Consider the following 16,117-nt stretch of genomic DNA (forward strand, 5'->3'; position numbering starts at 1 on the left):
GCACCTCCAACAACTGTAGCTCCCACGATAACTGCAGCTCCTACAACAGCTTTAGCATCTACGACAACCACTGCAGCCCTAACAACAACAACTGCTGCTCCTACGACATCCACAACAACAGCACCTACTACAATACCTGCAGTTCCTACAACTGTAGCTCCCACGACCACTCCACCTGCTGTACTTACAACAATAATCACAACTACAGCTCCTGCTACAACAATTGTAGCTTCAACTTTCACCACAGCAGCTGCCTCTAAGACAACCACTGCAGCCCTAACAACAACAATTGCTGCTCCTACGACCACTACAGCTCCAGAACCTATTACGACAACCACTGCAGCTCCTGCTACAACAAATACAACAACTTCAGCTCCTACGACAACCACAACAACAGCACCTACAACAACTGTAGCTCCGACGACAACTGCAGCTCCTACAACAGCTTTAGCATCTACGACAACCACTGCAGCCCTACCTACAACAACTGCTGCTCCTACGACCACTGCAACTCCACAACCTACTACAACAACTACAACTTCAGCTCCTACGACAACCACAACAACAGCACCTACTACAACACCTGTAGTTCCTACAACTGAACCTCCCATGACCACTCCACCTGCTGTACTTACAACAACAATCACAACTACAGCTCCTGCTACAACAATTGTAGCTTCAACTTCCACCACAGCAGCTGCCTCTACGACAACCACTGCAGCCCTAACAACAACAATTGCTGCACCTACGACCACTACAGCTCCAGAACCTATTACGACAACCACTGCAGCTCCTGCTACAACAACTACAATTTCAGCTCCTACTACAACAACAGCACCTCCAACAACTGTAGCTCCCACGACAACTGCAGCTCCTACAACAGCTTTAGCATCTACGACAACCACTGCAGCCCTAACAACAACAACTGCTGCTCCTACGACCACTACAGCTCCAGAACCTATTACGACAACCACTGCAGCTCCTACTACAACAACTGCTGTTCTAACGACCACAGTGACTGCAGCACCTTCTACAATAACTACAACTTCAGCACCTACGACAACCACAACAACAGCACCTCCAACAACTGTAGCTCCTACGACCACTGTAACTCCACAACCTACTACGACAATCAGTGCAGCTCCTACTACAACAACTGCTGTTCTAACGACCACAGTGACTGCAGCACCTTCTACAATAACTACAACTTCAGCACCTACGACAACCACAACAACAGCACCTACAACAACTGTAGCTCCCACGACAACTGCAGCTCCTACAACAGCTTTAGCGTCTACGACAACCACTGCAGCCCTACCTACAACAACTGCTGCTCCTACGACCACTGCAACTCCACAACCTACTACAACAACTACAACTTCAGCTCCTACGACAACCACAACAACAGCACCTACTACAACACCTGTAGTTCCTACAACTGAACCTCCCATGACCACTCCACCTGCTGTACTTACAACAACAATCACAACTACAGCTCCTGCTACAACAATTGTAGCTTCAACTTCCACCACAGCAGCTGCCTCTACGACAACCACTGCAGCCCTAACAACAACAATTGCTGCACCTACGACCACTACAGCTCCAGAACCTATTAAGACAACCACTGCAGCCCTAACAACAACAACTGCTGCTCCTACGACCACTACAGCTCCAGAACCTATTACGACAACCACTGCAGCTCCTACTACAACAACTGCTGTTCTAACGACCACAGTGACTGCAGCACCTTCTACAATAACTACAACTGCTGCTCCTACGACCACTACAGCTCCAGAACCTATTACGACAACCACTGCAGCTCCTGCTACAATAACTACAACAACTACAACTTCAGCTCATACGACAACCACAACAACAGCACCTCCAACAACTGCTGGTCCTACGAGCACTGTAACTCCACAGCCTACTTCGACAACCAGTGCAGTTCCTACTACAACAACTGCTGTTCTAACGACCACAGTGACTGCAGCACCTTCTACAATAACTACAACTTCAGCTCCTACGACAACCACAACAACAGCACCTACATCAACTTTAGTTCCCATGACAACTGTAGCTCCTATAACAGCTTTAGCATCTACGACAACCACTGCAGACCTAACAACAACAACTGCTGCTCCTACGACCACTACAGCTCCAGAACCTATTACGACAACCACTGCAGCTCCTGCTACAACAACTACAACTTCAGCTCCTACAACTGTAGCTCCCACAACAACTGCAGCTCCTACAACAGCTTTAGCATCTACAACAACCACTTCAGCCCTAACAACAACAAGTTCTACTCCTACGACCACTACAGCTCCAGAACCTATTACGACAACCACTGAAGCTCCTGCTACAACAACTACAACTTCAGCTCCTACGACAACCACAACAACAGCACCTCCGACAACTGTAGCTCCCACGATAACTGCAGCTCCTACAACAGCTTTAGCATCTACGACAACAACTGCAGCCCTAGCAACAACAACTGCTGCTCCTACGACAACCACAACAGCAGCACCTACAACAACACCTGCAGTTCCTACAACTGTAGCTCCCACAACCACTCCACCTGCTGTACTTACTACAACAATCACAACTACAGCTCCTGATACAACAACTGTAACTTCTATGTCAACCACAGCAGCTGCCTCTACGACAACCACTGCAGCTCTAACTACAACAACTACAACTTCAGCTCCTACGACAAGCACAACAACAGCACCTCCAACAACTGTAGCTCCCACGATAACTGCAGGTCCTACAACAGCTTTAGCATCTACTTCAACCACTGCAGCCCTAACTACAACAACTGCTGCTCCTACGACCACTGTAACTCCACAACCTACTACGACAACCAGTGCAGCTCTTACTACAAAAACTACAACTTCAGCTCCTACGACAACCACAACAACAGCACCTCCAACAACTGTAGCTCCCACGACAACTGCAGCTCCTACAACAGCTTTAGCATCTACGACAACCACTGCAGCCCTAACTACAACAACTGCTGCTCCTACGACCACTGTAACTCCACAACCTACTACGACAACCAGTGCAGCTCCTACTACAACAACTGCTGTTCTAACAACAACGGTGACTGCAGCACCTTCTACAATAACTACAACTGCTGCTCCTACGACAACCACAACAGCAGCACCTACAACAACACCTGCAGTTCCTACAACTGTAGCTCCCACAACCACTCCACCTGCTGTACTTACTACAACAATCACAACTACAGCTCCTGATACAACAACTGTAACTTCTATGTCAACCACAGCAGCTGCCTCTACGACAACCACTGCAGCTCTAACTACAACAACTACAACTTCAGCTCCTACGACAAGCACAACAGCAGCACCTCCAACAACTGTAGCTCCCACGATAACTGCAGGTCCTACAACAGCTTTAGCATCTACTTCAACCACTGCAGCCCTAACTACAACAACTGCTGCTCCTACGACCACTGTAACTCCACAACCTACTACGACAACCAGTGCAGCTCTTACTACAAAAACTACAACAACTTCAGCTCCTACGACAACCACAACAACAGCACCTCCAACAACTGTAGCTCCCACGACAACTGCAGCTCCTACAACAGCTTTAGCATCTACGACAACCACTGCAGCCCTAACTACAACAACTGCTGCTCCTACGACCACTGTAACTCCACAACCTAATACGACAATCAGTGCAGCTCCTACTACAACAACTGCTGTTCTAACGACCACAGTGACTGGAGCACCTTCTACAATAACTACAACTTCAGCACCTACAACAACCACAACAACAGCACCTCCAACAACTGTAGCTCCCACGATAACTGCAGCTCCTACAACAGCTTTAGCATCTACGACAACCACTGCAGCCCTAACAACAACAACTGCTGCTCCTACGACATCCACAACAACAGCACCTACTACAATACCTGCAGTTCCTACAACTGTAGCTCCCACGACCACTCCACCTGCTGTACTTACAACAATAATCACAACTACAGCTCCTGCTACAACAATTGTAGCTTCAACTTTCACCACAGCAGCTGCCTCTAAGACAACCACTGCAGCCCTAACAACAACAATTGCTGCTCCTACGACCACTACAGCTCCAGAACCTATTACGACAACCACTGCAGCTCCTGCTACAACAAATACAACAACTTCAGCTCCTACGACAACCACAACAACAGCACCTACAACAACTGTAGCTCCGACGACAACTGCAGCTCCTACAACAGCTTTAGCATCTACGACAACCACTGCAGCCCTACCTACAACAACTGCTGCTCCTACGACCACTGCAACTCCACAACCTACTACAACAACTACAACTTCAGCTCCTACGACAACCACAACAACAGCACCTACTACAACACCTGTAGTTCCTACAACTGAACCTCCCATGACCACTCCACCTGCTGTACTTACAACAACAATCACAACTACAGCTCCTGCTACAACAATTGTAGCTTCAACTTCCACCACAGCAGCTGCCTCTACGACAACCACTGCAGCCCTAACAACAACAATTGCTGCACCTACGACCACTACAGCTCCAGAACCTATTACGACAACCACTGCAGCTCCTGCTACAACAACTACAATTTCAGCTCCTACTACAACAACAGCACCTCCAACAACTGTAGCTCCCACGACAACTGCAGCTCCTACAACAGCTTTAGCATCTACGACAACCACTGCAGCCCTAACAACAACAACTGCTGCTCCTACGACCACTACAGCTCCAGAACCTATTACGACAACCACTGCAGCTCCTACTACAACAACTGCTGTTCTAACGACCACAGTGACTGCAGCACCTTCTACAATAACTACAACTTCAGCACCTACGACAACCACAACAACAGCACCTCCAACAACTGTAGCTCCTACGACCACTGTAACTCCACAACCTACTACGACAATCAGTGCAGCTCCTACTACAACAACTGCTGTTCTAACGACCACAGTGACTGCAGCACCTTCTACAATAACTACAACTTCAGCACCTACGACAACCACAACAACAGCACCTACAACAACTGTAGCTCCCACGACAACTGCAGCTCCTACAACAGCTTTAGCGTCTACGACAACCACTGCAGCCCTACCTACAACAACTGCTGCTCCTACGACCACTGCAACTCCACAACCTACTACAACAACTACAACTTCAGCTCCTACGACAACCACAACAACAGCACCTACTACAACACCTGTAGTTCCTACAACTGAACCTCCCATGACCACTCCACCTGCTGTACTTACAACAACAATCACAACTACAGCTCCTGCTACAACAATTGTAGCTTCAACTTCCACCACAGCAGCTGCCTCTACGACAACCACTGCAGCCCTAACAACAACAATTGCTGCACCTACGACCACTACAGCTCCAGAACCTATTAAGACAACCACTGCAGCCCTAACAACAACAACTGCTGCTCCTACGACCACTACAGCTCCAGAACCTATTACGACAACCACTGCAGCTCCTACTACAACAACTGCTGTTCTAACGACCACAGTGACTGCAGCACCTTCTACAATAACTACAACTGCTGCTCCTACGACCACTACAGCTCCAGAACCTATTACGACAACCACTGCAGCTCCTGCTACAATAACTACAACAACTACAACTTCAGCTCATACGACAACCACAACAACAGCACCTCCAACAACTGCTGGTCCTACGAGCACTGTAACTCCACAGCCTACTTCGACAACCAGTGCAGTTCCTACTACAACAACTGCTGTTCTAACGACCACAGTGACTGCAGCACCTTCTACAATAACTACAACTTCAGCTCCTACGACAACCACAACAACAGCACCTACATCAACTTTAGTTCCCATGACAACTGTAGCTCCTATAACAGCTTTAGCATCTACGACAACCACTGCAGACCTAACAACAACAACTGCTGCTCCTACGACCACTACAGCTCCAGAACCTATTACGACAACCACTGCAGCTCCTGCTACAACAACTACAACTTCAGCTCCTACAACTGTAGCTCCCACAACAACTGCAGCTCCTACAACAGCTTTAGCATCTACAACAACCACTTCAGCCCTAACAACAACAATTTCTACTCCTACGACCACTACAGCTCCAGAACCTATTACGACAACCACTGAAGCTCCTGCTACAACAACTACAACTTCAGCTCCTACGACAACCACAACAACAGCACCTCCGACAACTGTAGCTCCCACGATAACTGCAGCTCCTACAACAGCTTTAGCATCTACGACAACAACTGCAGCCCTAGCAACAACAACTGCTGCTCCTACGACAACCACAACAGCAGCACCTACAACAACACCTGCAGTTCCTACAACTGTAGCTCCCACAACCACTCCACCTGCTGTACTTACTACAACAATCACAACTACAGCTCCTGATACAACAACTGTAACTTCTATGTCAACCACAGCAGCTGCCTCTACGACAACCACTGCAGCTCTAACTACAACAACTACAACTTCAGCTCCTACGACAAGCACAACAACAGCACCTCCAACAACTGTAGCTCCCACGATAACTGCAGGTCCTACAACAGCTTTAGCATCTACTTCAACCACTGCAGCCCTAACTACAACAACTGCTGCTCCTACGACCACTGTAACTCCACAACCTACTACGACAACCAGTGCAGCTCTTACTACAAAAACTACAACTTCAGCTCCTACGACAACCACAACAACAGCACCTCCAACAACTGTAGCTCCCACGACAACTGCAGCTCCTACAACAGCTTTAGCATCTACGACAACCACTGCAGCCCTAACTACAACAACTGCTGCTCCTACGACCACTGTAACTCCACAACCTACTACGACAACCAGTGCAGCTCCTACTACAACAACTGCTGTTCTAACAACAACGGTGACTGCAGCACCTTCTACAATAACTACAACTGCTGCTCCTACGACAACCACAACAGCAGCACCTACAACAACACCTGCAGTTCCTACAACTGTAGCTCCCACAACCACTCCACCTGCTGTACTTACTACAACAATCACAACTACAGCTCCTGATACAACAACTGTAACTTCTATGTCAACCACAGCAGCTGCCTCTACGACAACCACTGCAGCTCTAACTACAACAACTACAACTTCAGCTCCTACGACAAGCACAACAGCAGCACCTCCAACAACTGTAGCTCCCACGATAACTGCAGGTCCTACAACAGCTTTAGCATCTACTTCAACCACTGCAGCCCTAACTACAACAACTGCTGCTCCTACGACCACTGTAACTCCACAACCTACTACGACAACCAGTGCAGCTCTTACTACAAAAACTACAACAACTTCAGCTCCTACGACAACCACAACAACAGCACCTCCAACAACTGTAGCTCCCACGACAACTGCAGCTCCTACAACAGCTTTAGCATCTACGACAACCACTGCAGCCCTAACTACAACAACTGCTGCTCCTACGACCACTGTAACTCCACAACCTACTACAACAACCAGTGCAGCTCCTACTACAACAACTGCTGTTCTAACAACAACGGTGACTGCAGCACCTTCTACAATAACTACAACTTCAGCTCCTACGACAACCACAACAACAGCACCTCCAACAACTGTAGCTCCCACGACAACTGCAGCTCCTACAACAGCTTTAGCATCTTCGACAACCACTGCAGCCCTAACAACAACAATTGCTGCTCCTACGACCACTACAGCTCCAGAACCTATTACGACAACCACTGCAGCTCCTGCTACAACAACTACAACAACTTCAGCTCCTACGACAACCACAACAACTGCACCTCCAACAACTGCTACTCCTACGACCACTGTAACTCCAAAACCTACTACGACAACCAGTGCAGCTCCTACTACAACAACTGCTGTTCTAACATCCACAGTGACTGCAGCACCTGCTACAATAACTACAACTTCAGCTCCTACGACAACCACAACCACAGCACCTCCAACAACTGTAGCTCCTACGATAACTGCAGCTCCTACAACAGCTTTAGCATCTACGACAACCACTGCAGCCCTAAATACAACAACTGCTGCTCCTACGACCACTGTAACTCCACAACCTACTACGACAACCAGTGCAGCTCCTACTACAACAACTGCTGTTCTAACATCCACAGTGACTGCAGCACCTGCTACAATAACTACAACTTCAGCTCCTACGACAACCACAACCACAGCACCTCCAACAACTGTAGCTCCCACGACAACTGCAGCTCCTACAACAGCTTTAGCATCTACGACAACCACTGCAGCCCTAACAACAACAACTGCTGCTCCTACGACCACTACAGCTCCAGAACCTATTACGACAACCACTGCAGCTCCTACTACAACAACTGCTGTTCTAACGACCACAGTGACTGCAGCACCTTCTACAATAACTACAACTTCAGCACCTACGACAACCACAACAACAGCACCTCCAACAACTGTAGCTCCTACGACCACTGTAACTCCACAACCTACTACGACAATCAGTGCAGCTCCTACTACAACAACTGCTGTTCTAACGACCACAGTGACTGCAGCACCTTCTACAATAACTACAACTTCAGCACCTACGACAACCACAACAACAGCACCTACAACAACTGTAGCTCCCACGACAACTGCAGCTCCTACAACAGCTTTAGCGTCTACGACAACCACTGCAGCCCTACCTACAACAACTGCTGCTCCTACGACCACTGCAACTCCACAACCTACTACAACAACTACAACTTCAGCTCCTACGACAACCACAACAACAGCACCTACTACAACACCTGTAGTTCCTACAACTGAACCTCCCATGACCACTCCACCTGCTGTACTTACAACAACAATCACAACTACAGCTCCTGCTACAACAATTGTAGCTTCAACTTCCACCACAGCAGCTGCCTCTACGACAACCACTGCAGCCCTAACAACAACAATTGCTGCACCTACGACCACTACAGCTCCAGAACCTATTAAGACAACCACTGCAGCCCTAACAACAACAACTGCTGCTCCTACGACCACTACAGCTCCAGAACCTATTACGACAACCACTGCAGCTCCTACTACAACAACTGCTGTTCTAACGACCACAGTGACTGCAGCACCTTCTACAATAACTACAACTGCTGCTCCTACGACCACTACAGCTCCAGAACCTATTACGACAACCACTGCAGCTCCTGCTACAATAACTACAACAACTACAACTTCAGCTCATACGACAACCACAACAACAGCACCTCCAACAACTGCTGGTCCTACGAGCACTGTAACTCCACAGCCTACTTCGACAACCAGTGCAGTTCCTACTACAACAACTGCTGTTCTAACGACCACAGTGACTGCAGCACCTTCTACAATAACTACAACTTCAGCTCCTACGACAACCACAACAACAGCACCTACATCAACTTTAGTTCCCATGACAACTGTAGCTCCTATAACAGCTTTAGCATCTACGACAACCACTGCAGACCTAACAACAACAACTGCTGCTCCTACGACCACTACAGCTCCAGAACCTATTACGACAACCACTGCAGCTCCTGCTACAACAACTACAACTTCAGCTCCTACAACTGTAGCTCCCACAACAACTGCAGCTCCTACAACAGCTTTAGCATCTACAACAACCACTTCAGCCCTAACAACAACAATTTCTACTCCTACGACCACTACAGCTCCAGAACCTATTACGACAACCACTGAAGCTCCTGCTACAACAACTACAACTTCAGCTCCTACGACAACCACAACAACAGCACCTCCGACAACTGTAGCTCCCACGATAACTGCAGCTCCTACAACAGCTTTAGCATCTACGACAACAACTGCAGCCCTAGCAACAACAACTGCTGCTCCTACGACAACCACAACAGCAGCACCTACAACAACACCTGCAGTTCCTACAACTGTAGCTCCCACAACCACTCCACCTGCTGTACTTACTACAACAATCACAACTACAGCTCCTGATACAACAACTGTAACTTCTATGTCAACCACAGCAGCTGCCTCTACGACAACCACTGCAGCTCTAACTACAACAACTACAACTTCAGCTCCTACGACAAGCACAACAACAGCACCTCCAACAACTGTAGCTCCCACGATAACTGCAGGTCCTACAAAAGCTTTAGCATCTACTTCAACCACTGCAGCCCTAACTACAACAACTGCTGCTCCTACGACCACTGTAACTCCACAACCTACTACGACAACCAGTGCAGCTCTTACTACAAAAACTACAACTTCAGCTCCTACGACAACCACAACAACAGCACCTCCAACAACTGTAGCTCCCACGACAACTGCAGCTCCTACAACAGCTTTAGCATCTACGACAACCACTGCAGCCCTAACTACAACAACTGCTGCTCCTACGACCACTGTAACTCCACAACCTACTACGACAACCAGTGCAGCTCCTACTACAACAACTGCTGTTCTAACAACAACGGTGACTGCAGCACCTTCTACAATAACTACAACTGCTGCTCCTACGACAACCACAACAGCAGCACCTACAACAACACCTGCAGTTCCTACAACTGTAGCTCCCACAACCACTCCACCTGCTGTACTTACTACAACAATCACAACTACAGCTCCTGATACAACAACTGTAACTTCTATGTCAACCACAGCAGCTGCCTCTACGACAACCACTGCAGCTCTAACTACAACAACTACAACTTCAGCTCCTACGACAAGCACAACAGCAGCACCTCCAACAACTGTAGCTCCCACGATAACTGCAGGTCCTACAACAGCTTTAGCATCTACTTCAACCACTGCAGCCCTAACTACAACAACTGCTGCTCCTACGACCACTGTAACTCCACAACCTACTACGACAACCAGTGCAGCTCTTACTACAAAAACTACAACAACTTCAGCTCCTACGACAACCACAACAACAGCACCTCCAACAACTGTAGCTCCCACGACAACTGCAGCTCCTACAACAGCTTTAGCATCTACGACAACCACTGCAGCCCTAACTACAACAACTGCTGCTCCTACGACCACTGTAACTCCACAACCTACTACAACAACCAGTGCAGCTCCTACTACAACAACTGCTGTTCTAACAACAACGGTGACTGCAGCACCTTCTACAATAACTACAACTTCAGCTCCTACGACAACCACAACAACAGCACCTCCAACAACTGTAGCTCCCACGACAACTGCAGCTCCTACAACAGCTTTAGCATCTTCGACAACCACTGCAGCCCTAACAACAACAATTGCTGCTCCTACGACCACTACAGCTCCAGAACCTATTACGACAACCACTGCAGCTCCTGCTACAACAACTACAACAACTTCAGCTCCTACGACAACCACAACAACTGCACCTCCAACAACTGCTACTCCTACGACCACTGTAACTCCAAAACCTACTACGACAACCAGTGCAGCTCCTACTACAACAACTGCTGTTCTAACATCCACAGTGACTGCAGCACCTGCTACAATAACTACAACTTCAGCTCCTACGACAACCACAACCACAGCACCTCCAACAACTGTAGCTCCTACGATAACTGCAGCTCCTACAACAGCTTTAGCATCTACGACAACCACTGCAGCCCTAAATACAACAACTGCTGCTCCTACGACCACTGTAACTCCACAACCTACTACGACAGCCAGTGCAGCTCTTACTACAACAACTACAACTTCAGCTCCTACGACAAGCACAACAACAGCACCTCCAACAACTGTAGCTCCAACGATAAATGCAGCTCCTACAACAGCTTTAGCATCTACGACAACCACTGCAGCCCTAACAACAACAACTGCTGCTCCTACGACAACCACAACAGCAGCACCTACTACAACACCTGCAGTTCCTACAACTGTAGCTCCCACAACCACTCCACCTGCTGTACTTACTACAACAATCACAACTACAGCTCCTGATACAACAACTGTAACTTCTATGTCAACCACAGCAGCTGCCTCTACGACAACCACTACAGCTCTAACTACAACAACTACAACTTCAGCTCCTACGACAAGCACAACAACAGCACCTCCAACAACTGTAGCTCCCACGATAACTGCAGCTCCTACAACAGCTTTAGCATCTACTTCAACCACTGCAGCCCTAACTACAACAACTGCTGCTCCTACGACCACTGTAACTCCACAACCTACTACGACAACCAGTGCAGCTCCGACTACAACAAATGCTGTGCTAACGACCACAGTAAATGCAGCACCTTCTACAATAACTACAACTTCAGCTCCTACGACAACCACAACAACAGCACCTACAACAACTGTAGCTCCCACGACAACTGCAGCTCCTACAACAGCTATAGCATCTACGACAACCACTGCAGCCCTAACTACAACAACTGCTTCTCCTACGACCACTGCAACTCCACAACCTACTACAACAACTACAACTTCAGCTCCTACGACAACCACAACAACAGCACCTACTACAACACCTGTAGTTCCTACAACTGAACCTCCCATGACCACTCCACCTGCTGTACTTACAACAACAATCACAACTACAGCTCCTGCTACAACAATTGTAGCTTCAATTTCCACCACAGCAGCTGCCTCTACGACAACCACTGCAGCCCTAACAACAACAATTGCTGCTCCTACGACCACTACAGCTCCAGAGCCTATTACGACAACCACTGCAGCTCATGCTACAACAACAACAATTTCAGCTCCTACTACAACAACAGCACCTCCAACAACTGTAGCTCCCACGACAACTGCAGCTCCTACAACAGCTTTAGCATCTACTTCAACCACTGCAGCCATAACAACAACAACTGCTGCTCCTACGACCACTACAGCTCCAGAACCTATTACGACAACCACTGCAGCTCCTGCTAAAACAACTACAATTTCAGCTCCTACTACAACAACAGCACCTCCAACAACTGTAGCTCCCATGATAACTGCAGCTCCTACAACAGCTTTAGCATCTACAACAACCACTGCAGCCCTAACTACAACAACTGCTGCTCCTACGACCACTGTAACTCCACAACCTACTACGACAACCAGTGCAGCTCCTACTACAACAACTGCTGTTCTAACGACCACAGTGACTGCAGCACCTTCTACAATAACTACAACTTCTGCTCCTACGACCAATACAGCTCCAGAACCTATTACGACAACCACTGCAGCTCCTGCTACAACAACTACAACTTCAGCTCCTACGACAACCACAACAACAGCACCTCCAACAACTGTAGCTCCCACGATAACTGCAGCTCCTACAACCGCTTTAGCATCTTCTTCAACCACAGCTCCTGATACAACAACTGTAACTTCTACGTCAACAGCAGCAGCTTCCTCTACGACAACCACAGCAGCTCTAACTACAACAATTGCTGCTCCAACGACCACTACAACTCTAGAACCTATTACGACAACCACAACAACTGCACCTACTACAACACCTGCATCTCCTACAACTGTAGCTCCAGCTACCACTACACCTGATGTACTTATTACAACATTCACAACTACAGCTCCTGCTACAACAACGGTAGCTTCTACGTCAAGAATAGCAGCTGCCTCTACGATAACCACTGCTGCTCTTACTACAACAACTGCTGCTCCAATAACCACTACATCTCCAGAAACTAATACGACAGAACCTACTCCTACGACTGCTACAACTGCAGAACCTACCATGACAGCCACTTTAGCTTCTACTACAAACATTGCTGTTCCTGTTCCATCTGCCTCTACGATAACCACTGCAGTTCTAACTAAAACAACGACTGCACCTTCGACCAGTACATCTCCAGAACCTGCTCTGACAGAACCTACTCCTACTAATGCTACAACTGTAGTACCTACCAAGACAGCCACTGCAGCTCTAACTAAAACAAATGCTGCTCCAACGACCACTACAAGTCCTGAACCTATTATAACAACCGCTGCAGCTCCTACCACACCAGCTGCTATTCTTATGACCACCACGACTGCAGCACCATCTTCAACAACTACAACTTTAGCTCCTACGACAACCACTTCAACAGCACCTACTACAACAACTGCAGTTCTTACAACTGTATCTCCAGCTACCACTACACCTGATGTACTTACTACAACATCCACAACTACAGCTCCTGCTACAACAACTGTAGCTTCTACGTCAAGCATAGCAGCTGCCTCTATGATAACCACTGCTGCTCTTACTACAACAACTGCTGCTCCAATAACCACTACATCTCCAGACACTAATACGACAGAACCTACTCCTACGACTGCTACAGCTGCAGAACCTACCACGACAGCCACTTTAGCTTCTACTACAAACCCTGCTGTTCTTATGGCCACAACTACTGCAGCACCTTCTACATCAACTACAGCTTTAGATCCTACGACAACCACTTCAACAGCACCTACTACAACACATGCAGTTCCTACAACTGTAGCTCCTACTACCACTATACCTGCTGTTCTTACTACAACAATCACATCTCCAGCTCCTGCAACCACAACTGTAGCTTCTATTTCAACTACAGCAGCTGTCTCTACAATAACCACTGCAGCTCTAGCTAAAACAACGGCTGCTCCTTCGACCACTACATCTCCAGAACCTGCTCTGACAGAACCTACTCCTACTAATGCTACGACTGCAGAACCTACCACGACAGCCACTGCAGCTCTAACTAAAACAACTGCTGCTCAAATGACCACTACAGCTCCTGAACCTATTATGACAACAGCTGCAGCTCCTACTACACCAACTGCTTTTCTTACGACCACCACGACAGCAGCACCATCTTCAACAACTACAACTTTAGCTCCCTCGTCAACCACAACAACTGCACCTACTACAACACCTGCAGTTCCTACAATTGTAGCTCCAGTTACCACAACACCTGATGTACTTACTACAACAATCACAACTACAGCTCCTGCTACAACAACTGTAGCTTCTACGTCAACCACAGTATCTGCCTCTACGATAACCACTGCAACTCTAACTAAAACAACGTCTGCTCCAACGACCACTACATCTCCAGAACCTGCTCTGACAGAACCTACTCCAACTTTAGCTCCTACGACAACCACTTCAACAGCACCTACTACAATACCTGCAGTTCCTACAATTGTAGCTCCAGCTACCACTACACCTGCTGTACTTACTACAACAGTCACAACTGCAGCTCCTGTTACAACAACTGTAGCTTCTACGTCAAGCATAGTAGCTGCCTCTACGATAACCACTGCTGCTTTTACTACAAAAACTGCTGCTCCAATAACCACTACAACTCCCGAAACTAATACGACAGAACCTACTCCTACGACTGCTTCGACTGCAGAACCTATCACGACAGCCACTTTAGCTTCTACGACAAACTCTGCTGTTCTTACGACTGCAACGACTGCAGCACCTTCTACAAGAACTACAACTTCAGCTCCGACAACAACCACAACAAAAGCACCTACTACAACACCGGCAGTTCCTACAACTGTAACTTCAGCGACCACTACACCTAGTATACTTACAATAACAATCACAACTGCAGCTCCTGCTACAACAACTGTAGCTTCTACGTCAACCACAGCATCTGCCCCTACTATAACCACTGCAACTCTAACTAAAACAACGGCTGCTCCAACGACCACTACATCTACAGAACCTGCTCTGACAGAACCTACCCCTACTAATGCTACGATTGCAGAACCTACCATCACAGCTACTGCAGCTCTAACTAAAACAACTGCTGCTCCAACGACCACTACAACTCCTGAACCTATTATGACAACTGCTGCAGCTCCGACTACGCCAACTGCTATTCTTACGACCACCACGACTGTAGCACCATCTTCAACAACTACAACTTTCGCTCCCTCGTCAACCACAACAACTGCACCTACTACAACACCTGCAGCTCCTACAATTGTAGCTCCAGGTACCACAACACCTGATGTACTTACTACAACAATCACAACTACAGCTCCTGCTACAACAACTGTAGCTTCTACGTCAAGCATTGCACCTGCCTCTATGACAACCACTGCTGCTCTTACTACAACATTTGAAGCTCCAGAAGCCACTACATCTCCAGAACCTAATACGACAGAACCTA

General features: G+C 47.8%; 1 protein-coding gene across 1 annotated transcript; it reads left to right on the forward strand.

The window, feature by feature from the left end:
* Positions 1-8,271: 8,271 nt before the first annotated feature.
* Positions 8,272-8,961, forward strand: LOC118946499 (integumentary mucin C.1-like; the record flags this gene model as incomplete). Its single annotated transcript, XM_036971565.1, has 2 exons — positions 8,272-8,509; positions 8,561-8,961. Coding segments are annotated over 2 exons (639 nt in total), but the record flags the coding sequence as incomplete, so codon positions are not given.
* Positions 8,962-16,117: the final 7,156 nt, after the last annotated feature.

The sequence above is a fragment of the Oncorhynchus mykiss genome, chromosome 32 (genome assembly GCF_013265735.2).
Source record: "Oncorhynchus mykiss isolate Arlee chromosome 32, USDA_OmykA_1.1, whole genome shotgun sequence".
In the NCBI taxonomy this organism is placed as follows: Eukaryota; Metazoa; Chordata; class Actinopteri; order Salmoniformes; family Salmonidae; genus Oncorhynchus; species Oncorhynchus mykiss.